Source organism: Pocillopora damicornis, chromosome 13 (assembly GCF_964200805.1).
Source record: "Pocillopora damicornis chromosome 13, jaPocDami1.2, whole genome shotgun sequence".
NCBI lineage: Eukaryota > Metazoa > Cnidaria > Anthozoa > Scleractinia > Pocilloporidae > Pocillopora > Pocillopora damicornis.
In genome coordinates, this window is record NC_142682.1 from 4,402,644 (window position 1) to 4,428,247 (window position 25,604).

The 25,604-nt window shown below is 37.9% G+C and overlaps 2 protein-coding genes and 1 long non-coding RNA gene across 3 annotated transcripts; 1 reads left to right on the forward strand and 2 right to left on the reverse strand.

Annotated features, from left to right (window-relative positions):
• Positions 1-2,868: 2,868 nt before the first annotated feature.
• Positions 2,869-6,843, reverse strand: LOC113667414 (zinc metalloproteinase nas-4). The gene is made up of 8 exons (XM_089192138.1): positions 6,782-6,843; positions 6,244-6,387; positions 5,825-5,948; positions 4,778-4,869; positions 4,087-4,170; positions 3,392-3,534; positions 3,114-3,193; positions 2,869-2,946 (listed from the first exon to the last, which is right to left on the reverse strand). The coding sequence occupies exons 1-7, from the start codon at positions 6,837-6,839 to the stop codon at positions 3,116-3,118; spliced, it is 723 nt and encodes a 240-aa protein (XP_089048264.1). The 5' UTR covers positions 6,840-6,843; the 3' UTR covers positions 2,869-2,946; positions 3,114-3,115.
• Positions 6,844-18,539: 11,696 nt separating this feature from the next.
• Positions 18,540-22,529, reverse strand: LOC149035060 (zinc metalloproteinase nas-15-like). The gene is made up of 8 exons (XM_089192136.1): positions 22,373-22,529; positions 21,830-21,973; positions 21,408-21,534; positions 20,426-20,517; positions 19,737-19,820; positions 19,065-19,207; positions 18,790-18,869; positions 18,540-18,617 (listed from the first exon to the last, which is right to left on the reverse strand). The coding sequence occupies exons 1-7, from the start codon at positions 22,446-22,448 to the stop codon at positions 18,792-18,794; spliced, it is 744 nt and encodes a 247-aa protein (XP_089048262.1). The 5' UTR covers positions 22,449-22,529; the 3' UTR covers positions 18,540-18,617; positions 18,790-18,791.
• A 238-nt stretch (positions 22,530-22,767) lies between these two features.
• Positions 22,768-24,175, forward strand: LOC149035061 (uncharacterized). Its single transcript, XR_016182489.1, has 2 exons — positions 22,768-23,381; positions 23,756-24,175. It is a non-coding gene; the product is annotated as an uncharacterized LOC149035061 (long non-coding RNA).
• Positions 24,176-25,604: the final 1,429 nt, after the last annotated feature.

Sequence of the window (25,604 nt, forward strand, 5' to 3'; positions counted from 1 at the left end):
ATCGTTCTTAATTACTGTTGAAATTCCGAGAGCGTGACCCAATTAATTCAAAAGAAAATATCCAAGCAGGTTTTCAGAAATAGTTCGCGAATTGTAAGCTGGTAATGTGTTAACAAAACCTTCCTAAATTATGGTGCCGATACGACTTTATCGTTCATAAACACCTATGAAACTCCGAGGTTGTACCTCAATGAATGCAACGGAAAATAGCCAAGAAGGTTACAGAAACGGAATCTCAAAAACGGCTCTCGAATTAAAAAACTGTAAACAATTATTTACGCTAACCATGTGTTTACCAGCGTGCTTGTGAGCTCAAATTGCCGAGACCCCGTTTAATTACTCGATCACAGCTCAGACGCTTCCTACAAAATGTGATGACTATCGTTAACAGAGATCGGTTCTTCAGTTTCCAGCATTGCGAAAAAATATCGTATCGCAAGCATGTTCATCATAACCCGAGCAGTAAGTACGCCTCGAGATGTTGAGAGAAGACAAAGTGGCTCCATGTTTTGAGACAATTGAACCATTTCCTGAAGTTCGAACGAATCGAGTAGAAAGCATGAAAACATAGTGCTGAAAAGTACCATGATTAAACAATAAAATTCACTCATTCTGCAGTAGAACTAACTCCTTTTTACCCGTTAGTTTGTTTGCACCACACATTTGCGGTCCGTAATTTAATTCTCAGATGTTTGACGGGCTCTCACATGAAAATATTGTCAAAATCAAATTACCGCGTCAGAATAAATGTAAACATGGACATCGCTGACTCAATCTCATTTTATTTCAATCTTGGGAACGGCAACTATTTCGTTCTTAGGCTGAAACAACACTTCTTCGACAAAGTGCGATTTGTTGTAATTGAATAGGGTAAATCCTGGGATAGTTGACTGAAGAGAGAAAGAAGTTGAAACTTGCGCTCGCCGTTCGCTATCATTTGAAAGCTTTCTGGGCAAAAAAAAATCTGTAAGATAACTTCTTTTCCATTAACACCACATCTGTATAAAACACTCCAAACGACAGGGCAAGAAATACCTTGAAGAGTACAAACACTTTGGTTTTTGGGCGATGAAGGCCAAAGTCGTTGTTTTACCGAAACGTGATTTTAATTATGAACTGAATCTACTATCAAACGACGATTGTTACAAAAGGTTTGAATTTTCTTTAGAGAAAACCCAAAAAAGACATGACTTACCTCCTCTTCTTTCTAGGATCCTTTGTAATTCGCCTCTCTTTGTTGATGACCTCTTCTCAGTCTCAGGCTGTTTTCGGCAGCGTCTTTGTATTTCCTTCTCGCGTTGCTCTTGGCTAGATATTCGCCTTAATACTTATGTCTTTTCTTTTTCTCTTTCGCGTTCCTTTCGCCGTATCTGCCTATTTTGGTGTCCTCTCTAACTTTCTTACGTGTTTTTCTCGACTCCCTTTACGTCTTTTACTTCTTGTTTTTTTGGCCGCTCGGTCTCTTTCATCCTATTTTCACTCAAAACTCTCTCTCTACAAACTTGAATTATAACAATTTCCTCCCGTTGACAAAGCTTTAGCTCTACCGGTATTGTTGCTTTGCAAGTTGGTTATGATTTGCAAAATACTAAGAATTACTATTCAACTGCAAACTCACCAATAATAATAGTGCGGGTTGCACATTATTTGCTTACGCGGCTTCACATCTACTTGCCCACGTGAAGCTCTCGTGCAAAATGCCTAACCGTGTGCCCGCGGTACTTTACACAGAGGCTCGACACTCGAATATGCGCCTGCGCACTACCTTCTCCCTCGCCCTTCCATTACGTAATGGCTCAGTTATTTCCCGTGGTACAGTTGGCCGCGCATGCTAAAAGTAGCACCATGTACGGTCGGTCGTAGGGTCGTACGGTCGTAAGTCCGAGTTTTTTCGGTTTGAAGGTTACTACTGTTATAATGTATAATTATGGGGCTACGCTGCAGGCGCTGCAAGCTCCGCTATTATTATTTCCTCTATATTTTCCGCAAGATGGTAATCATAATTAAGAAGCGATTTTATAGCAAAAAACACAAGATGGATTTTAATATTGATTTATATCTACATTCGTTTAGACAATGGTACAGTTTAAAGTACTTTACCAGCTCGGTTTTGTGATCTGAGATATCTGTTGGATTTCAATTTCACTGGGCTATGCGATATTTTTTTCAGATATGCCTGACCAAAACTTAGGGTAGAATTAAATAATAGCCTGGTGAACAAAGAAGATTCATGAAACTCGTCGAGCGTCTTTCTTTAAAGTGATGTATATCGATTTCTGACGAATGTTAATTTGATGTAGTCAAAATTTACTCAATGGGTTATCCTCTCGGTTTAAAGTCGGTTAAGCAACAGTAGTAATGAAATGCGCCTTATGAATTGTACATGAGTTTTTAACTTCCTGGCCCCGGTTGTTGGAAGGATGGATAACACTATCCAATGGACGATTCTCTATCCGTTGAATAGCGAAATTCAGCCATTGGATAGTGTTACCCACCCTTTGAGCGCCACAACTGGGCCCTGATGATAATAATGATAATTTTAGAGTCTATTGAGTTTTACCAGCTGTCGGGGTTGTTCGGGGTTGCCAAATGTAAAAATAATGCTCTAGAAAGTTCTATAATGCCTAATTATGCTGACATACATACACGAACTTTCTATATTCATACTATGGATGTTTCTAGAAAATTCTACTAGCTTGTGTGGTGATGATGTAATGCTACCAAAATAACTGCGTTGTAAGCTTCCGGAATGTTATAGAATACTTTGTAAAAGTATACAAGGACTCAGTCGTGTAGTGGTAGTTGTCTTTCTAAACAATCAGGGTCTGATTGTTTGGAAAGTGAAAAATGAAAAACATCAGTCACGAATTTTCGTTTCTAACTCTTTTATTCCATTCTATTCTGCTCACTACAGCAATCTACTGGTTGATTTAAAGTTCCGAGACCCTGCAAAAAGTAAATAAAATATCAAAATCCATCATGAAGGTTCAGCTCTTACATCGCTAAAATAATATAAATAGAATTAATTTGCGATTTCTAGACTCATTTTTGGTCGTGCTTTATATTTTCTACTCTCTGCTTTTGAATTTTTGCGGGAAGGATATATCTCTCACCTTCAGCCCCTTCTGCAGTACCTGCGGAACATCTGAAGTCTGTCCAAACGAGTGATACGATTTAGAGGGCCAATTCTCACCTAATATGTGACCACAAAAAGCCAAGATTAGTTATCTAAAAATACTTTCAGTTTCTGCACAGTTTACGTTAACCAGTTTTGCAATGAATCTCATTCCCTCCCACGAGCTTCATCATTTTTATCAGAAAGCTTTCCATTCTTCCATGGACATTTAAAACTTCATACGTAGAGTGTAAGAATGTAACAATGGCAACGTACCCCTCTTCGTCTAGCTCGAATTGTAGGCCGTCCATTCTTGGAGAAAGCCCTAGGGCTATAATGCATCACGCTTCTGTAGTCGTAACGAACCCCAAGAGAGCTGCTTTCAGATCTACGTCTCTTTCTGAAGTTATGCTTCTCTCCTACAAGTTTGATCATTGGTTGAGGAGAAAAAAGCAAGTGTGTTTAAAACTATTTTTAATTTCTTTTCCTCAAAACACGCGTCGAAATTCTTTGAAGACCTTAACCTGGTAAGACCTATTATAGTTTGTGTTTTCTATTTGACAGTAAGGTAAACGCTCATATTTTGTTTTTTCTTTTTTCTATATTTTTTTAAATTGATCCATACAGTTACAAATAATTCATTGTTGTGGTGACTTCCTAACAAGGTCAAGAACACTACTTCATCTTTATTCCGGAATACCAAAAAGAAACTTCAACGTGCCAGTGTTTTATTCAGCCTATCTTAAAGATTGTTCTCCTTCAGAGGTAAAGGTTCACTCAGACTAATGTTTCAAACTATAGATCGTTTAAAGAACTTTCGGTATATGGCTGAAAATTTCTGTTGATCGAATCGCCGTAATTCTTAATAGAAACCCTAAAAACTCCAGCCCTACGTAAATCTGCGTTCTATTGACCGCAGAGTACTTGGATCTAATTTCCCCAATTTTCGATTCAGGGGTATGCCCACTTACCACGTTGGATGTTCTGCCACAGTATTCTGACGTATCTATCCCTGTCAGGACGAGATTGTTCGTGCCAAAAACCCAAAGCGTGCCCTGAGGGTGGAAGGATTAGTTAAAGTGTCACTCATAGAAATTACTTATTTTGTACAGGCTACCACTTGTGTTTAGCTATGAGGACACCCCTAGGTCAGGGCACAATCCTAATCTTGTGTTTTACCTCCTCGTAAATACAAGAACAATCCCCAAAAAAGCTTTAAAAAAGTTCTGTTGTAGACATTTTCTCCCATGAATCATGTCAAGGAAGAATCTTAATGACTGAGTGAGCTAATATATATAACGAGTTTTTTGTTTCTTCTCATCCCTCGCTTTTGTTGTTGCTGTTGTTGTTTTTCTTTGCGATAGATTAAAATTTTGTTGGCTAATTCTCTTCATGAACAAAGGGAAAGTAAGAATTCAGCAGACAATCTGAGCACAGTGGTTCATAGCCTCAGTAATAAAAGCAATGAAGCAATTAAATAAATCAAGCAATGAGCTGCCTCAAAACAAAACGGTGACCACTGCTCTTTTAAAAAAAATTTGTTTTCGCCGAGAATTACTCTTAGCTATGCTTAAGTCCATAAAAGATATTTTGGTGCAAGTTTATTTCACAAATGAGTCCTTAGAACATGACTGTTTTCTCGTAGAGCCACAAAGTACCCACCAATTTCATGAGCCACTGTTCCCGTAGTCCAGCAGCCACTATGTAGGCTGACGTCTTGACGTCTGCCAACTCTTCCCACATAGGATGAACAGCTTAAAAGTCATTTAGGCATTTAAAGTCAGCTTTGTACTTTGTATAAATGTAAACTGAAGATGACAGAAGAACTGTCGAAATATGTTTTTATAAAGCGTCATTTATTTTCTTAAATTCGTGACACGTATGCTGCTATCTAGACCTGTGGAAGTGTCGAAATTACATTAAACATACCTAATCACTCTAAAGACAATGATCAATTGTTTTCTTAGACACAGGACGAAATCACATGTTTCCGTATTTCTGAAACGTGGCGGAAACATGCAACTCCATGATTCCGTTATGTTTACGTAAAAGTGGTCCGGTTCCGTTGTATACGCAGCAACGGAAACGCGAGGAAACGTCACAAAACCGGTAACGGAAACACAGGTTATCCGTCGTGTTTCCGGAACGGTTTAACATGTTTCTGCCACGTTTCCGTTTACGGATTCTTGCAATTTCGTCCTGTGAGAACAGCAAAGCTTATCCGAAAAACTCACACACACACACACACACACACACACACACATATATATATATATATATATATATATATATATATATATATATATATATATATATATATATATATATATATATATATTCAAAGAGACCCCCGTTTAGAGCTTCTAGTTCGTTAAAGGTCTGTCCCCATCTACCGGCGCAAAAAGCATACGCAGGGAAGATTTTTCCTATTGCCCTTGTTTTTTTCGTCATATTGCTAGTCTTTCTCGACCCGTTTAAAGAGCATCAGGACGAGTAATAGGTGACAGTAAGGAGGAAACTAGTAATCTGCGTTTTTGTCATCGATGAGTTGGCTTTAAGTGCACACTACCATTACCTACCTGCGTTAATTAACTTCGCGGGAGAGATGTGAGCCACAGCCGCAATATAAAAGAGACTATAATTTTGAAATCACAAGGAAAGCATTTTCGAACACTTATACCTGGTATAGACTAAAATAATTGTTCTTACTCTGAACCACGTATAAAGCGAACGTAAGCCCGTTCTCTTCTTCGTCGCCTGAAACGGACGCAAGTTCCTCTAGTCCACTGACGCATTCCAGCAAATATAACTCTCCTTGCTCGAGCATGGACAGCTTTAACCCCAATAAAAGTTTAAATATTAGTTTTCATCGATAACTAAGAGCCCGAAAAAGTTCAGCAGAAGGTAAGAAAAAAAAAAAAACTACCCACTTGTGATCACAGATAAATGTTCGTACTTAATATTAACCTGAAAGTTTAACAATTCACATCTCGCCCAAAACTGAGAGCAAATATAAAATTAAATCTTTCTCAAAAATTTCTGTAATTCAGCCGTAGACATTTCACTTTTCTATCATGCAATCTGTCAAAAGGCATAACTAACCATGGATGTTACAAGTAAGCACTTACACAGCGAACGATGAATGGTATATACCATCGTAGCACGCGGCCATTTCCTGAATCTACTTACAGCTCTGCCCAAAGCAGAGTTACGTTGGTTTCTTAGAAGGACAATATCTCCTTCGAAAAGTTTCGGATCTTCAAGAATCTTCGCTGGAAACGAAATTTCAATGTTACTTTTAGTATAGCTTTCCCATAATCAACGAGTTCTTGAGAACTTAATTGCAAATAAACCATGATAAAATGTATTCCCATATCTCAAATCTCGCTGGTTCAAGCGAATTGTTTCAAAAGCGATTTATAACATAGTATCGCCCAGGAGCTTCTAAGGCTTATTTGCAATGAACTGAATAAGGCACCTTTTACAAATTGAAATTCTCGAGTCTCTTTCTGTGATTACAGTTAAGGATAAGAAGTGAACAATTCACGAACGCGAATCACCTTGACACGTACAGTTTTATAAGTTGAGAAAAAAATCGTAAAATTCTGCGCAATTTTCTATTAAGAATTCTCGTCTAAAATATGTTGCTAGTTATTTTAACATTACCTTTGGACTCTTTGTAGAGCACGACTCCAAAAAGAGCAAGAACGAAGAGTAACTTCATAATTCCCATCTCTTGTATTAGGCGAGCCAATGAAGTTCCGCCAAAGCAGCTAGAATTTATACGAACTTGTGTCGATTCACCTGTCAGGAGCACTCTTTAGTCAATGGAGAAACAACTTCTTTTTATTGGCGTGGTAACGCAGTTGATTACATACGCCTCTGCTTAGACTTTCTTGACCTCAATGAACAATTATGAAAAAAAGAAAGCTCCTCTTCAAAGACTCTAAGATCTTCGTAGGTTTGAGATGGGCACGCTTCTACTGCTTGGTATCATACGCCTACTGCACTGGTCAAGATTGATAAACACAAATATAACCAAAAACCGCAAGTGAATTGCCCTCTCTACATACATGACTTTGTTTCATACAAGGTTTATTTCCGAAAATGCAGTGGGTGGAAAAACTCTGTTCAAAAGAATATTTTAACTGCTCAGATAGATTTCTTGCTAACTCCTTCGATGATAAGCGGAAGAGTGGCAAACATAATTTCCTATGAATTTAGTATCTTTATAAAACCCCGGACCACCATGAGAAGAGTTTCTGGGGCTAAAACCTGCGAACTAACTTGACGCCTCTCCGTTTTTTATCAGCAGCGTTTGTGTTTGGTCAAATTCTTAAATGGCCCCATGCTAAACCAAACTCGAATTAACAGCACTCAAAATACGTCAAACAAATGGAGTATCGGTTTAGCAGGTGATCCTGAAAACTGACTTGACGCCTTTCCTTTTTTATCTGTAGCATTTGTGTTTGGTCAAACTCTTAAATGATCCCATGCAAAACCAAACTCGAATTAACAGCATTCAAAAGACATCAAGAAATGGAGTATCAGCTGAGCAGGTGATCCTGCAAACTGACTTACTGCCTCCCCTTTTTTGTCTGCAGAGTTTGTGTTTGGACAGATTCTTAAATTATCCCATGCTAAACCAATTAACAAATAGAGATGCCTTGACTATGTAGTAAAAAGATGATTGGACAAAACAAACAATAGTTACAGAACGATGAATGCATTTACAAGGAAAGTTTTGAATGAACATAATAAAGTTGATGATTAAGTGTAGGTTGCTCCCATTGAATGTGGATAACTTATTTGATTTTAAGTTGGAAAAGTGTGGAAGCGTGATGATTTCGACACTACAGGGAAAAGGAACCCTTAAATCTAGCTGGTGTACATGTACTGCAAGAATTCACATGCAAAAGAAATAAATTTCAAGTAGATATATATCTGCATTAGAGAGAGAATCTTGTTTCTGTTAATGCTGCTCTTGTTATTGTTTTGAGATGTTCATTATATGTGGGAAGGCGTCATGACATCAACCTACATCCTGGCTGCTGAACCACGGGAATCATGAAATCATGAATCATGGCTCATAAAATTGGTGGGTACTACGTGGCTCTAGGACAAAACAATCATGTTCCAAGGACTCATTGCGAAATAAACGTACACTAAAATACCTTTTAAGGACTTAAGCATAGCTAAGAGTAATTTTTGGCCAAAATAAATTTTAAAGAGCGGTGATCACTGTTTTGTTTCGAAGAAGTCCATAGCTTGATTTATTCAAATTGCTCCACTGCTTTTATTACTGTGGCTATGAACCACTGTGCTCGGGTTGTCCGTTGAAATTTGTGCTTTCTCTTTTTTTCATGGAGAGAATTAGCCAACAATCTACAATGAACCAATAATCTATCACAAAAAAAAAAACAACAACAACAACCACTACAAAAAGTGAGGGATGAGAAGAGACAAAAAACTCGTTATATTTATTAGTTCACTTAGTCATTAAGATTCTTCCGCGTTGATATGGTTCATGGGAGATTATATCTACAACAGAACTTTTTTAAAGCTTTTGTGGGGATTGTTCTTGAATTTGCGAGGAGGTAAGTAAGATTAAGATTGTGCCCTGACCTAATGGTGTCCTCATAGCTCAACACAAGTGGTAGCCAGTACACAATAAGTAATTTCCTATAGGGCACGCTTTGGGTTTTTGGCACGAACAATTTCGTTCTGACAGGAATAGATACATCAGAATACTGTGGCGGAACATCTAACGTGGTAAGTGGACATACCCCTGAATTAAGAGTTAGGAAAATTAGACTAAAGTACTCTGCGGTCATTAGAACGCAGATTCACGTAGGGCTAGGGTTTTTAGGGTTTCTATTAAGAATTACGGCGATTCGATCAACAAAAATTTTCAGTCTTATACCGAAAGTTCTTTAAACGACCTTTACTTTGAAACATTAATCTGAGTGAACCTTACCTCCGAATGGGGACAATCTTTAAGATAGGCTGAATAATACACGTTGAAGTTTCTTTTTGGTATTCCGGAATAAAGATGAAGTAATATTCTTGACCTTGTCAAGAGTTCGCTGTAACACTGAATTATCTATAACTTTATGGATCAGTTTAAAAAATAAAAAAGTTCAAAAAAAAAGATAAGCGTTTACCTTACTGTAAAATATGAAACACAACCTATAATAGGCCTTACTAAATTAAGGTCTTCAAATTATTGCAACGTGTGTTTAGGGGAAAAGATATTTAAAATAGTTTTAAACACACTTGCTTTTTTCTCTTCAACTAATGATTAGACTTATAGGAATGAAGCATAACTTCTCAAAGAGACGTAAATCCACTATCAACTCTCACGGGGTTCGTTACGACTACAGAAGAGTGGTGCATAATGGGCCTAAGGCTTTCTCCAAGAACGGATGGCCAACAGTTCGAGCTAAGCGAAGAGGGGTACGTTACCATTGGTACGTTCTTACACTCTATGTATGAAATTTTCAATGTCCATTGAAGAATGGAAAGCTCTCTGATAAAAATGATAAAGCTTGTGGGAGGGAATGAAATTCATTGTAAAGCTAATTAACGTAAATTGTACGGAAACTGAAAGTTTTTTAAGTTACCATTGGCTCACGAAATCATATCAGTCACCCGGACAGACTTCAGACGTTCCGCAAGTACTACAGAAAGGGCTGAAGGTGAGAAAGCAAATATATCCTTCGCGCAAAATTTCAAAAGCTTAAGCAGACACTAGAAAATAAAAGGCACGAGCAAAATTGAGCCTAGAAATGCCAGATCAGTTCTATTTATATCATTTTAGCGATGTAGGAGCAGACCCTTCATAATAGATTTTGATATTTGATTTTACTTTTTGCAGGGCCTCGGAACTTTAAATCAACCAGTGGATTGCTGTATTGAGCAGAAGAGAATGGAATAAAAGAGTTAGAAACGAAATTTTTTTTCTCTTTTGAAAACCTTGTTACGTTGTAATTTAATCAAAAGAAAGAACACCAAACTCCTTCAAACTCAAATACTTCAATTAAATTACGTATACTATTCTTATTAAGAAGTGACTCCTAAATCCAGTACAACAGTCATCCTTAATACACTTTCATAAGCCCACTACATTCCATCACTTACTTGAGCCCACTACAGTCCATAACTTAGCTCACCACTGACACAAACTTAAAGTTGTCTCCAAATATCCTCAAAATGAAAAATATTTCACTTTAGCTATCTCTCGGCAAAGCTTTCCAGACAATCAGGCCCTTCTGATAACAACAACAAGTACCACTACACGCATAATAACAACCTTTTGTTCAAAAATCTTTCGAAGGCTCAACTGGCCACTGCAGGAGTTTCAGTCGTTTCGCTTAGGAGGCGCTTCGGTGACGATCAGTTCGCTAACGGTTTAGGCGGTTTCGCTAACGTTTCAGGTAAGTTGGCTGACGTATCATGGCTCATTTCGCTAATGTCATATGCAATTTCATTGCTGTCTCTTTCCAGTTTTGTTTGCTTCGAAATAGCGACAATTAAAATGTTTTATCGTAAACATATGTGTAAGATCGACCAAAAATGGACTGTGCTCCACCTGCTGAAGTCGTCTCAAATCTATGTATCGAATCGAGTTTGTCGAAGTATCTATTCGATTTCAGTTTGTTTTGAATCGACTTTCAGTTTGTATTGAAACGATCTAACCTCCTTACGACTTTTCGATCGATTAGATTTAAGTCGATCAAGTTCTGCCTGTGGGATCATTAAACGTTTTGAAATGTGTCACCGAAACGAACGATGAGACGTTAGGCGAGACGACCTAAGATGATAGGGAACTGGTCGTTATTGAAAGGACCTGTTGGTAAAACAATTGCTTACTGAAAAAGGTAGTTATATTATCTCGATCTTAGCAATAAGCTAATAGGAATACTCCATCCGAAATCAAGGAAGTTTAGCAAACTGGCCTGCACACCCGTAATACAGTTTTTTTTCAAATTAGTACAGAAACTTCATGGCCACCAAAACCTGCTAAACTATGCGAGGGTGCAATATTTTAGTTTAGTTGTTAGAATTGTCTCCTTCAAACGTTTTTTTTTTTTCACCAGCATTCTATGTCCCCAAGAAAAACAACGAATAAGCTGTTTAAAGAAAGATATTTTTCATAAATATGTCAGGAGGGTGGTACACAAAAATCCTGGGTTCATATTAGGATTTCTAACCTGAGTTTATCTTAAGCTAAGATTCCTCTCCAGAATGATTTACTGAGAGCCCAAAATGAGAACAGCCTCTTACACGCTGTTAGAACCATCAACATTCTATATGGGGATAGAATGATAAAAAAATCGGGCTTTTCAAAAGAACCTCATCGAAAAAGATGAGAAAAACCTCAAAGAGAAAACGAAATGAACAATACGAGTTTTTAAGGGTTTCACACTCTGTTAGATTGCAAGTTTACGAACGATAATAAAAATTAAACACAGCCAAACTGGCATAACTCTTAAAGTTCATACTAATCATGACGGTGTCAGTGCGAGTGCGATCGTGCTGAGGTCCATCGCGGCTAGCTCATCACGAAGATTTGCGGTCGTCGCAGTAAAGGAAGCCTCAGAATTTACATCGGCCACCCTTGGAGTGGATAACAAGGAGCTTGCTCTGATATTCTTACTGATGCGTTGAGTGGAAGGACACATCAGTCACAGCAGTCGTGTTTTACGGCTCTGTCATTCCGAACAATCTTTATGTTCTTTGAATTCGGCTGTTGTTCATTCATAAAACACAAGCCTTGAGCAGTTTGTTTTCTAATTGCCATGTGAAGAAACTCGCGTGTTTTTTCTGAGCTTTAATTCAACCGGATTTCTCTAGGCATATCTCTTTTAGATTCTACAGCGGAGCTTAAAAAACTTTAGGCAATCGTGTTAAATTCGACCTGCCGAACTCGTGTTTCTCCCTACACTTCTTTCGTGGTTTAGCCGCTCTCTGCGTGCTTTACAACAGAACAGAGCACAATCAAGGCATCTCTATTTTTTAATTGGTTTAGCGTGGAATCATTTAAGAATCTGACCAAACATAAACTCTGCGGGTAAAAAAAAGGAGGCATTAAGTCAGTTTACAGAATCACCTGCTCAGCCAACACTCTTTTTTTTTTATGTACCGGTATTTTGAACGGGATCGATTAAGAATTTGACCAAAAATAAACGCTCCTGACAAAAACCGGAGAGGCGTCAAGTTAGTTTGCAGGTTTTTGCTCTAGAATCTCTTCTCATGGTGGTCCGGGGTTTTATCAAAATGCTAAATTCATAGGAAATGATGTTTCCCACTCTTTTCGCCCATCATCGAAGGAGTTGGTAAGAAAACTATCTGAGCAGTTAAAACATTCTTTGAATAAAGTTTTTCCGCCCACTCCCTTTTCGGAAATAAACCTTGTGTGACACAAAGTTATGTAGAGAAGGCGATTCATTTGCGGTTTTTGGTTAATATTTGTGTTTATCAATCTTGACTGGTGCAGGGGGCGTATGATACCAAGCAGTTAGTGCGTGCGCATCTCCAACCTACGAAGAGCCTGGAGTCTTTGAAGAGGGGCTCTCTTCTTTTCATAATTGTTCATTGAGGTCAAGCAAGTCTAAGCAGGGGCGTATGTAATCAACTGCGTCACCATGCCAATAAAAAGAAGTTGTTTTTCCATTGAATAAAATGTGCACTTAACAGGTGAATCGACACAAGTTCATATAAATTCTAGCTGCTTTGACTGTGCTTCATTGCTCGGCTGATGCCAGAGATGGGAATTATGGAATTTACTCTTCATTCTCGCTCTTTCGGAGTCGTGTTCTGCAAAGAGTCCAAAGGTAATGTAAAAATAACTGGTAACATATTTTAGATAAGAATTCTTAATAGAAAATTGCGCAGAATTTTACTATTTTTTCTCAACTTATGAAACTATACGTTTTAGATTCTCATGAATTCTTAAGAATTCGTTGATTTTAGGAAAGCTGGACTACATGTAAAAGTAACCTTGAAATTTCGTTTTCAGCGAGGTTTCTGGATGATCCAAAACTTTTCGAAGGAGATATAGTCCTTCTAAAAACCAACGTAACTCTTCTTTGGGCAGAGCTGCAAGTAGATTCAGAAAATGGCCGGTTGCATAATTAAAAAAAAGTAAAATGTCAGTACTGCTGAGTTAGAAATCAGTGAGAAAGGTTTTACTTTTATCTTTGCTCTCAGTTTTGCGCATGGTGTGAATTGTTAAACTTTCAGGTTAAGATTAAGTACGAACATTTATCTGTGATCACTCGTGAAAAACAACTCTAACAACTGAACAAAAAGCGGCCGCAACTTAGGGACTTAATCCTCACCCCCATCGTGTTCATGTCTCAGAACGTTCGTTGTCGGGCATCTCCTCCTTCTCCTCTGCGGCAAGATTGTGTTACCAATTACGAGAATATTAGGAGAAAAGCATCTAGTGTGTCTGGAATATTGATTGCACTCTCGCATAATTTAGCAGGTTTTGGTGGCCATTAAATTTCTTTACTATTTTGAAAGAACTGCATTACGGGTGTGTGGGCCAGTTTGTTAAATTTCCTTGATTTCGGACGGAGTATTCCTATCAGCTAATTGCTAAGATCGAGATAATATTACTACCTTTTTAAGTACCTGGTTGCTTTCCCTACAGGTCCTTTCGCTAACGAGCAGTTCGCTATCATCTTAGGTCGTCTCGCCAATTTCTCGAAACAGTTCGCTAACATCTCCTCGTTCGTTTCGGTGACGCATTACAAAACGTTTAATGATCCCGCAGGCAGAACTTGATTGACTTAGATATAATCGACCGAATGGTCATAAGGAGGTCAGATCGTTTCAATACAAACTGAAAGTCGACTTGGTATAGGTCGATTCAAAACAAATTAAAGTCAAATCGATGCGTCGACAAAGTCAATTCGATACATCGATTTTAGACGACTTCAGTAGGTCGAGCATAGTCCATTTTTGGCCGATCTTACACATATGTTTACGGTACAAAATTTCAATAGTCGCTGTTTCGAAGAAAAAAACTGGAAAGAGACATTAGTGAAATTGCCTATGACGTTAGCGAAATGAGCCATGATACGTAAACTAACTGACTTGAAACGTTAGCGAAACCGCCTGGACTGTTAGCGAACTAGTCGTCAGCGAAACTTCTCCTAGGCGAAACGACTGCAACTCCCGCAGTGGCCAGTTGAGCCTTCCGAAGTTTTTTGAACGAAATGGTTACTATCATCAAGGAGATCTTCAAATTGCAACAAGTCACCCAATTCTGTTTGATTCGAATGTTTTGGTAGCTTCCATTGATGACTGCGTGTATGATCGTATGTAGGACGTTAACTTTTCTCTCAGATCAACCATCTTCACAAGCCTCGTCATAAAAAAAGTCAACTTATTAGTGAGTATCTAAAGGACCTTCTCTTGTTGAAGCGATAAGATCACCCCTGATGAAGACACTAGATGGGAGTGTCCAGAAGTTGGGTCTATGAATTGTAACTTCTCGGTCACATTCATTAAATCTTATATATATATTTAACCATGTCTGATTGTCCACCTGATTGCCTTGTGACTTGAACTTCATTATATCTTCCTGTAGCTTTTTGTAGACAACAGATCTTGATTTGTTTTCTTTGCTTATAACTAAAACGACGATGAAGCTTAATGAGTACTTGCCCAAAAAAATAGGAGTTTTTGTTCAAGGTCGGTTTGGAACTCGAGCTATGCAGCATCAGTCCGGTGTTAGAAAAGTTTGAATCCTCTGACGAGTGAATTTGCTTATCATTTTTAAAACCTAGGCACCCATATAATTTTTTTGATGCAAAGCGGCATACTCTGGTGAAACGGTGTGACTATGTGGCGTAGCTAACGTTAATCCGATCGAAGATGCTTACTAACCAATGCGATGAATCGGAGGAACGACAACTACGCTCAAAGCTTCCCCGTCATAATTACTTTCTTACAAACCAACACCTGAAATATCAGGCTTTTTCTAAAACCAGTTGGCAACACGGCAAATAGATCCTTTCCAGAAAACAGTGTAGAAATTGCTTCTTTTTGTTGCGTTTTTAATACACGAGACATATTAAATCCCGAAAGATTTTAAGTATTTTCTCGAAAGCGGAATCGAAACTAACAACTTCACCATGTACAAAGCCATCTTTCGCATTTTCCCGCAAGAGGAAACTGTCCAAATGACACATTTGGCTTGTGATTGACAGCTGGAACTTAACCGCACCAATCAGGAACTCCGTTCGCTCTGTAGGCTTCCTCAATACAGGTTGGCATGTATAGATATACAATCGGACCTGTATCAAGCGGTACTGTATTAAGCGGTCACTTAAAGCGGAACCACGGAAATAATAATTAAGAAAATAATCTTTCAAGTAAAAATTCTAATCCATGTTGTAGTGATCGCCTAAAATCGATGTTAGTAGTTTTTTGAACAAGTTTTTGCACATTAAGAGGTCAATGATGGGCTAACGTAATATTTTTAGCGCTTTCTATAATACCTCTATTTCGTGGTCACCCTCCGTTATCAGTGGGTGACACTTAATACAGGTTAGACCGTGGCACTTGCGGTATGCATCATAATGTGCTCTCTTATTGAAAGAAGTCAGACAGTTACAAACGCTGACAAAATGAAAACCGTGCCTCGACGCAAACAAGTATATTTCGGTGAAGCTTTTCTTTTGAGTTTGAATTAATCAGCATATTTTCAGTTTTTTGAAGCGAACACCACCGAAGTCATGACTTGCTTGGTCTTTAAGATTGATTATTTTCAAGTTCGGTCCATAGTTCATTCTATTTTCAACTTTGTAATGTCTTGGGAGAAGAAGGCTACAGTAATTTTGAGTCGTTCGTCGTCAAGAGGACTTGGCAACCAGAAATAAATATTGGGTCGGTGCCAGTTCTGGCCTCCACAAGCAACAAAATGGCGTCGAAGAGGAACGTGATGCCAACATCGACCATTTTGACACAGTTAGTCATCACTTCTAGTGTGGAATTAGGTCCAGTGGTTAATGGTGTTTCATCAGAACAGGCATGTCACTCAAAATAAAGAAAATATCATTTATTATCAACAATATATATATATGTGCGTGTGTGCGTGTGTGTGTGTGTGTGTGTGTATATGTGAAAGTCAAAGAGGACGCATCGATTCTCTGTTACTCTGAGTTTTGCGCCTAAGCGCTCGTCAGACAGAACTTATATGTATTTATATATATATATGAATTTGGACTTTAGTTATGCTTATTTTTTGAGAAGCATACTTAATGAGAAGGTAATATAAAAATCTAGCAATGATTTTCAGCTTAATTTGGTAAAAATCGAGCAAAGCTAATCTCACAATATGTTACTTTATAAGTAGCACATTATAACATGCCACTTTTATATAGCCCAGGGTACATCCAAGACCTCGGACACAGGTGGATAACATGTAATTATTTCCTATATATTTTCTACGAGATGGTACGCACAGTTAAGAGGTGATTTTATGGCAAAAAACACAAGATGGATTTAATTGTAATTTATAACTATATTTGTTTAGACAATGGTACAGTTTAAAGTACTTTACCAATTCGGTTTTGTGATCTGAGATATCTGTTGAATTCCAATTTCACTGAGTTATACGATGTTTTTCAGATATGCCTGATTAAGACTTAGGCTAGAATTAATTGTTTGTTTTGTGAACAAAGTAGATTCATCAAACCCGCCGTGCCTTTTTTCTTTAAAGTGATGTCTTCTCAGATTTTCCTGAAATCCTAATGTCAAGGAACCGTGACCTGAAAACTACCCACAATGTCGTTCGGGGATATTGTGTGCACTTTGCCCTTTGTCCGACAACCTCTCTGCACACAGCTGTATATCGATTTCTGACGAATATCAATCAGTTATAGTCAAACTGTATTCCGTGCTATCCTCACGGTTTAAAGTCAGTTAAGCAACAGTAGTGATGAAATGCACATTATGAATTGTACATGAGTTTTTAATTTCCTGGCCCCGGTTGTTGGAAGGATGGATAACGCTATCCACTGGATGAGTCTCTATCTGGTGGAGAGCAGAATACGTTACATCACATAAACTGCGGTGTTGTACAGGGATTTCCGGTCCTGAGAAAAGCCGTAACAACGCACGTGAAAAAATAACGTATTTTTTCACGTGTGTGTGTTGATATAAACAGTCAGCTGCTGACACGTCACTCGCCTTTGGCGCCACTCAGTCAGGTTGATGAATGAATGGCAAAGTCTTCGCGATTCTCAATACACGGTCATTTGTCGGACCTTTCTCGGATTGTGGCGGCTAAAACACTAAAATACCCGTATCGCTGACAGACTGTGACGAACTGTGAGGTTCAAACTTTCCTAGAAGGGGAAAAAAGCAATATACTAAAAGAAAAACCAAAAGTTACGCATTCAGTGGCTTTGGTGTTGGCATTTCTCGCGGCATAGAATTAAAATCGACAACTGGAAGATTTGTCACTGGCCGATTTTGGCCGTTTATCTAAAAGACTTCCTCCGGCTCTCGGTAAGAAAAAAATTACGACCATTGTTTTTGTAATCATGATTCAACGAACTTTTCTATCTTAAGGGTTAGCATCAACGAATTCTACGATTGTTTTTTGGGGATTGTCGATTCATTTATTTTCATTCATTAATGAAGTCTTATTTATTTTCATTCATTAATGAACTATTATTCTCTATTTCTATACACTTATTTGCTGGATAGTGATCCATCCTTTGGATAGTGTTACCCACCCTCTAAGCACCACAACTGGGCCCTGAGTGGTAACGTGTTCAAAGAGGAAGTGCTTTGATTTTATAGTTTATTGAGTTTTACCAGCTGTCGGGGTTGTTTGGATGCCAAATGTAAAAATAACTTTCTAGAAATTTCTAGAATGCCTAATCATGCTGACATACATACACGAACGTTCTATATTCACACTATGGATGTTTTCAGAATATTTTACTAGCATGTATAGTCATGATGTAATGCTACCAAAATATCTGCGTTGTAAACTTTCGGAATATTCTTGAATACTCTGTAAATGTATACAAGGACTCAGTCGTGTAGTGGTACTTGTTGTTGTTGTCAGAAGGGTCTGATTGTCTGGAAAGCTTTACCGAGTGAGAGCTACATTGGAATATTATTCATTTCGAGGAGATTTGGAAGCAACTATGAGTTTGCGTTAGTGGTGAGCTAAGGTTTGGACTGTAAAGGGCTCAAGTAAGTGATGGACTGTAGTGGGCTTAGGTAAGTGTATTAAGGAGGATTGTTGTTCTGCCATTAGGAGTCACTTCTTGATGAGAATAGAACACGTAGTTCAATTGAAGTATTTAGGTTTGTAGGAGTATAGTGTTCTTTCTTTTGGTTAAAATACAACGTAACAAGGTTTTCAAAAAAGAAAAACATCAGTCACAAATTTTCGTTTCTAACTCTTTTATTCCATTCTATCCTGCTTACTACAGCAATCCACTGGTTGATCTAAAGTTCCGAGACCCTGCAAAAAGTAAAATCAAATATCAAAATCTATCATGAAGGGTCAGTTCCTACATCGCTAAAATAATATAAACGAATTGATCTGCGATTTCTAGACTAATTTCAGCTCCTGCCTTTTATTTTCTACTCTCTGCTTTTGAAATTTTGCGTGAAGGATATATTTGCTCTCTCACCTTCAGCCCCTTCTGCAGTACATGCGGAACATCTGAAGTCTGTCCAAACGGGTGATACGATTTAGTGGGCCAATTCTCACCTAATATGTGACCACAAAAAGCCAAGATGAGTTATTCAAAAGTACTTTCGGTTTCTGCACAATTTACGTAAACTAGCTTTGCAATGAATCTCATTCCCTCTGAGCTTTATTATTTTTATCAGAAAGCTTTCCATTCTTCAATGGACATCTAAATTTTCACACGCTGAATGTAAGAATGTAACTATGGTAACGTACCCCTCTTCGTCTGGGTACAATCGTTGGCCGTCTGTTCTTGGAGAAAGCCTTAGGACCGTAATGCATCACGCTTCTGTAGTCGTAACGAACCCAGAGAGAGTCGACTTCAGATTTACTTCTCTTATTGAAGTTATGCTTCATTCCTATAAGTTTTATCATTGGTTGTAGAGAAAAAAGCAAGTGTGTTTAAAACTACTTTAAGTATCTTTTCTCCGAAACAAGCTTCGAAATACTTTAAAGGCCTTTTGCTTGCTATTTGACAGTAACGTATACGCCTATACTTTGTTTTGAACTTTTATTTTAATTTTTTTAAACTGATCCATACAGTTGTAAATGATTCAGTGTTATGGTTACTTCCTGACAAGGTTACGAATATTACTTTATCTTTATTCCGAAATACCAAACAGAGACTTCAACGTGACAGTGTTTTATTCAGCCTATCTTAAAGATTGTCCCCCTTCGGAGGTAAAGGTTCACTCAGACTAATGTTTCAAACTAAAGGTCGTGTAAAGAACTTTTGTTATACTGCTGAAAATTTATGTAGATCGAATCGCCGTAATTCTTAACAGAAACCCTAAAAAACCCTAGCCCTATGTAAATCTGCGTTCTATCGACCGCAGAGTACTTTAGGCTAATTTCCCCAACTTTTAATTCAGGGGTATGCCCACTTACTAGGTTGGATGTTCTGCCACAGTATTCGGACGTATCTATCCCTGTCAGGGCGAGATTGTTCGTGCCAAAAACCCAAAGCGTGCCCTGAGGGTGGAAGGGTTAGTTAGAGTTTTACATATAGAAATTACTTATTGTGCACAGGCTACCACTTGTGTTTAGCTATGAGTACACCATTAGCTCAGGGAGTAATATTAATCTTGTGTTTTCCTTCCTCTTAAATACAAGAACAATCCCCACAAAAGCTTTAAAAAAGTTCTGTTGTAGACATCTTCTCCCATGAATCATGTCAATGAAGAATCTTAATGACTGAGCGAGCTAACGAATATAACGAGTTTTTGCTTCTTCCCATCCCTTCCTTTTTGTCGTTCTTGTTGGTATTTTTCTTTGCGATAGATAATAAATATTGTTTGCTAATTCTCTCTATTAAAAAAAGGGAAATCACAAATTTCAACAGACAACCGGAGCACAGTGGTTCATAGTCACAGTAATAAAAGCAATGAAGCAATTTGAATAAATCAAGTAATGGTTGCTTCAAAACAAAACGGTGACCACTGCTGTGTAAGATTCATTTTTGCCAAAAATTACTCGTAGCTATGCTTAAGTCCTTAAAAGATATTTTGGTGCAGGTTTATTTCGCAAATGAGTCCTTGGAACATGATTGTTTCCTCCTAGAGCCACATAGTACCCACCAATTTCATGAGCCACTATTCCCGTGGTCCAGCAACCAGAAGCTAGGTTGATGTTTTGACGCCCGCCAGTTCTTCCCACAAATGATGAACATCTCAAAACGAATAACAACAGCAGCATTAACAGAAACAAGACTCTCACTCTTATGCAGATCCATACCAACTTGAAATTTACTTCCTGTGCATGTGAATTCTTGCAGTACACTGGCTAGATTTAAGGTTCCTTTCCCCTATAGTGTCGAAATCATCACGCTTCCACAACTTTCCAACTTAAAATCAATGAAGCTACCCACATTTAATGTGAGCAACCTACACTTAATCGTCAATTTTATCATGTTCATTTAAAACTTTTTTTTTAAATGCATACATTGTTTTGTTACTATTGTTTGTTTTGTCCAATCAACATTTTACTAAGTCAACTAACTAAGTCAACTTTGTACTTTGCATAAATCATAACTGAAGATGACAGAAGAACTGTCGAAATATGTTTTTAAAAAGTGTCGTTTATTTTTTTTAAACTCGTGACATATCTGCTGCTATCCAGACCTAACTACTCAAAAGACCTTGACTGTGATCAATTCGTTTTCTTAGAGCAGCAAAACTTATCCGATGAATGTATATATATAATAAACACTTTAAAGAGGCCCCCGTTTAGAGCTTCAAGTTCCTAAAAGGTCCGCCCCAATGTACCGGCGCAAAAAGCGTGCACTAGGGAAGACTTTTCCCATTCTCCGACTTTTTTTTAGTTATATTGCTAGTCTCCCTCGACCTTTGTAAAGAGCATTTGGACGAGTAAGAGGTGGCAGTAAGGAGGAAACTAATAAGGTGCGTTTTGGTCATCAATGAGTTGGTTTAAGTGCACACTATCTATCTCCGTTAATGTGAGCCACAGCCACAATATAAGAGAGGCGGATTAATTTTGATATCAAAAGCAAAGCATTTCTGAACACTTACACCTAGCAAAGACTAAAATAATTGTTCTTACCCTGAACCACGTATAAAGTAAGCGAAAGCCCTTTCGTTCCCCCTTCGTAGCCTGAAACGGACGCAGGTTCTTCTACTCCATTGACGCATTCCAGCCCGTATGGCCCTCCTTGCACGAGCATGGACAGCTTTAAATCCGATTAAAGTAAAAAGATTAGTTTTCATGGATAACTAAGAGCCCGAAAAAGTTCAAAAGAAGTAAAAAAGAAAAAAAAAACACTCACGAGTGATCACAGATAAATGTTTGTACTTAATCTTAACCTAAAAGTTTACCAATTCACACCACGCACAAAACTGAGAGCAAAGATAAGAATAGGACCTTTGTCACTAATTTCGATAACTCAGCTGTAGACATTTCACTTTGCTATCATGCACTCTGTCAAAAGGCACAACTAATCATAAATGTTACATATAAGCACTTACACAGAGAACGATCAATGGCATATACCATCGTAGCACGCGGCCATCTTCTGGTTCTAGATGCAGCTCTGCCCAAAGCAGAGTTACGTTGGTTTCTTTTAAGGATAATGTCTCCTTCGAAGAGTTTCCGATCTTCAAGAAGCTTCGCTGAAAACGAAATTTCAATGTTACCTTTAGTCTAGCTTTCCTATAATTAACGAGTTCTTGAGTACCTAATTGCAAATAAACAATGATAAAACGTATTCCCTTGTCTCAAATCCTGTTGGTTTGAGCGAATTGTTTCAAAAACGGTTTTTAACAGAGTGTCGCTTAGGAGCTTTCAAGGCTTATTTTGGGTGCAAAGAACTGAATAAAGCACCTTTTTCACATTCAATTTCTCGAGTCTCTTTCTGTGAGTACATTTAGGAATAAGAAGTGAACAATTCACGAACGCAAATCACCTTGACACGTATAATTTCATAAGTTAGGAAAAAATCGTAAATATTCCGCGAAATTTTCTATCTAGAAATTTAATCTAAAATGTGTTACTAATAATTTTAAAATTACCTTTGGACTCTTTGCAGAGAACGACTCCAAAAAAAACGAGAACGAAGAGTAACTTCATTATTCCCATCTCTGGCATTAGCCGAGCCAATGAAGTTTCGCCAAAGTAGCTAGAATTTATATGAATTTGTGTCGATTCACCTGTTAAGAGCACTTTTTATTCAATGGAAAAAAAATTCTTTTTATTGGCGTGGTAACGCAGTTGATAACATACGCCCCTGCATAGACTTACTTGACTTCAATAAACAATTATGAAAAGAAGAAAGGCCCCCTTTAAAGACTCCAAGCTCTTTTAAGGCTGGAGATGCGCACGCACCTATTGATTGATATCATACGCCCCTGCTCTTGTCAAGATTGATAAACATTAATAAATCAAAATACTCAACTGAATGGCCTTCTCTACAAACTTTGTTTCATACGAAATTTATTGCTGAAAGTGCAGTGGGTTGGAATTTGGGAGAACTCTGTCCAAAAGAATATTTTTAACTGCTAAGGTAGTTTCATGTCAGTTCTTTCGCTGATGGGCACTAAAAGTGGCAAACATCATTTCCTATGACTTAAGTTTTTTGAGAAATTCTGTACCAGTATAAGAAGAGTTTCTGGAGCGAAAACCACTGACATTGCGCCTCTTTATTTTTTGTTTGGTTAAAATTCTAAATCAAACTCTAATAACCGCACTCAAAATGCGTTAAAAAAATGGAGTATCAGCTGAGCAGGTGATCCTGCCAACTAACTTGACGCCTTTCCCCTTTTTTTTTTTTTTTTTTTTTTTTTTCCATCTGTAGCATTTGCGTTTGCTCAACTTCTTCAATGATCCCATGCTAAACCAAACTCTAATAAACGGTACTGAAAATGCGTTAAACAAATGGAGTATCGGCTTATCAGCGGGCGTGAAGGGATCAGTAAATTTGAACCTGTTTAGACTCCTTCACCGGACTTTTTAAGGAAGGCATTATGACCCGGTTATACGTTCTTATTCTGTGCGGAGTAGCGTTGGCAGACAACCCCGAAGGTAAGCAGGGCTTTGTTGAGGATCAAGTGAAGTTCCTTAAAGTGGGGCGGGATTGTTTCATTTTTTCTATGTAAAATACATTTTTTTGTTATTTGTCGAATGCCAAATGATGGTACTGATTATAGAGGCGCGCTCTGATTGGCTTCTTACGCTCCGAATATCCTTTTCACGGGAATGGCGCCCGAAAACAATGTACAGTAATCGTTGCAGGAATAAACGAGTTTTAAAAAAGTCATCTTTTTTTGTGCTATATTAGCTCATTGCATGATATTTCCTTGAACTCATAAAGCTCTGACCGATTAAGGAAACCTTACGCTCCCAAGGTAGAGAAAATAAATGTCTTAACCCTTTGCGACATTTCTTTATATCTCAAGCTCGACAGAGCAAAGCCAAGAATGCGATACGTGCAGGAATGCGAGATTGGTCTACAAGAACCTGTATCAGCTTCAGAAGGCAACGCAAAAGCGATAAAAGTTATGTGAACTTTACATTGGTTTACCTTGCAATCACAACATAAAATGACCTTTTTTCTATATTGCTGTACATCCTAAAATAATGTTTTAATATATTCAATATACAAAATGGGCTACCAAGTGTCGGAGAAGAGAGGAAAAAAAGGTTTAACAGAGGAATTTTCTCTCCTTTAGCCGCATGATCCATGATAAGAAATTGGGGTGTCTACTTTTGGAAACTACAGCACTGGAGCGCGAGTGTAAGAAGAGTTAACTTAAAAGGGAAACTCCCAGGTGAAGCTGTTTGCTTCGAAAAGATCGCTAGGGAGCACACGGGTCACCTTGACAATGTATTACCTTTTCATCCAAAATAGGTCTAGAAATTAAAATGATTAGAAGTTAACTTTGATTTGATCTTATTTTCAATTGTTTAATTTTCTTTTTATCTTATGTATCTTTGGCAGAAGCAGTATTGTGAAGGCTTGGATCAATTGATCAATTGCTAGGGTTAGAAACGAATTTTCTTTTCTCTCTTGAAAACCTTGTTACGTTGTAATTTAATCAAAAGAAAGAACACTATACTCCTTCAAACTCAAATACTTCAATTAAATTACGTGTACTATTCTTATTAAGAAGTGACTCCTAAATCCAGTACAACAGTCATCCTTAATACACTTTCATAAGCCCACTACATTCCATCACTTACTTGAGCCCACTACAGTCTATAACTTAGCTCACCACTGACACAAACTCAAAGTTGTCTCCAAATATCCTCAAAATGAAAAATATTTCACTTTAGCTATCTTCCGGTAAAGCTTTCCAGACAATCAGGCCCTTCTGATAACAACAACAAGTACCACTACACGACTGAGTCCTTGAATACTTTTACAAAGTATTCTTGAACATTCCGGAAGCTTACAACGCAGTTATTTTGGTAGCATTACATCATGACTACACAAGCTAGTAGAATTTTCCAGAAACATCCATAATATGAATATAAAAAGTTCGTGTATGTATGTTAGCATGATTAGGCATTCTAAAAATTTCCAGAAAACTATTTTACAGTTGGCATCCAAACAACCCCGACAGCCGGTAAAACTCAATAGACTCTAAAATCAAAGCACTTCCCCTTTGACCGCGTATTATCATTCAGGACCCAGTTTTGGTGCTCAAAGGGTGGGCAACACTATCCAAAGGATGGATTATTATTCAGCAGATAAGTGTAAAGCTAACGTATTTCGCTATTTACCAGATAGAGACTCATCCAGTGGATAGCGTTATCCATCCTTCTAACAACCGGGCCTAGGAAGTTGAAAACTCATGTACAATCTGTAAAGTGCATTTTATTACTGCTGATGCTTCACTGACTTTAAACCGAGAGGATAACACATTGAGTGCAATTTGACTACAACTGATTGACAGGCGTCAGAAATCGATATACAGCTGTTTGCAGAAAGATTATCGGAGAAAGGGCAAAAGTGCAAGCCGCAATGTCCCCGAACGACGTTGTGGGTAGTTTTTAGGTCATGGTTCTTTGACATAGGATTTCGGGGAATTCTGAGAAGACATCACTGTAAGAAAGAGGCACGGCGAGTTTGATGAATCTACTGTATTCGCAAGACTGTGTTCTAGCCTACGTCTTGGCCATGGATATCTGAAAAATATCTCATAACTCATTGAAATTGAAATCACGAAACCGAATTCTGTGGTAAATTATTTTTAAACTGTACCATTATTTAAACGAGTATAATTATAAATCAAAATTAAACTA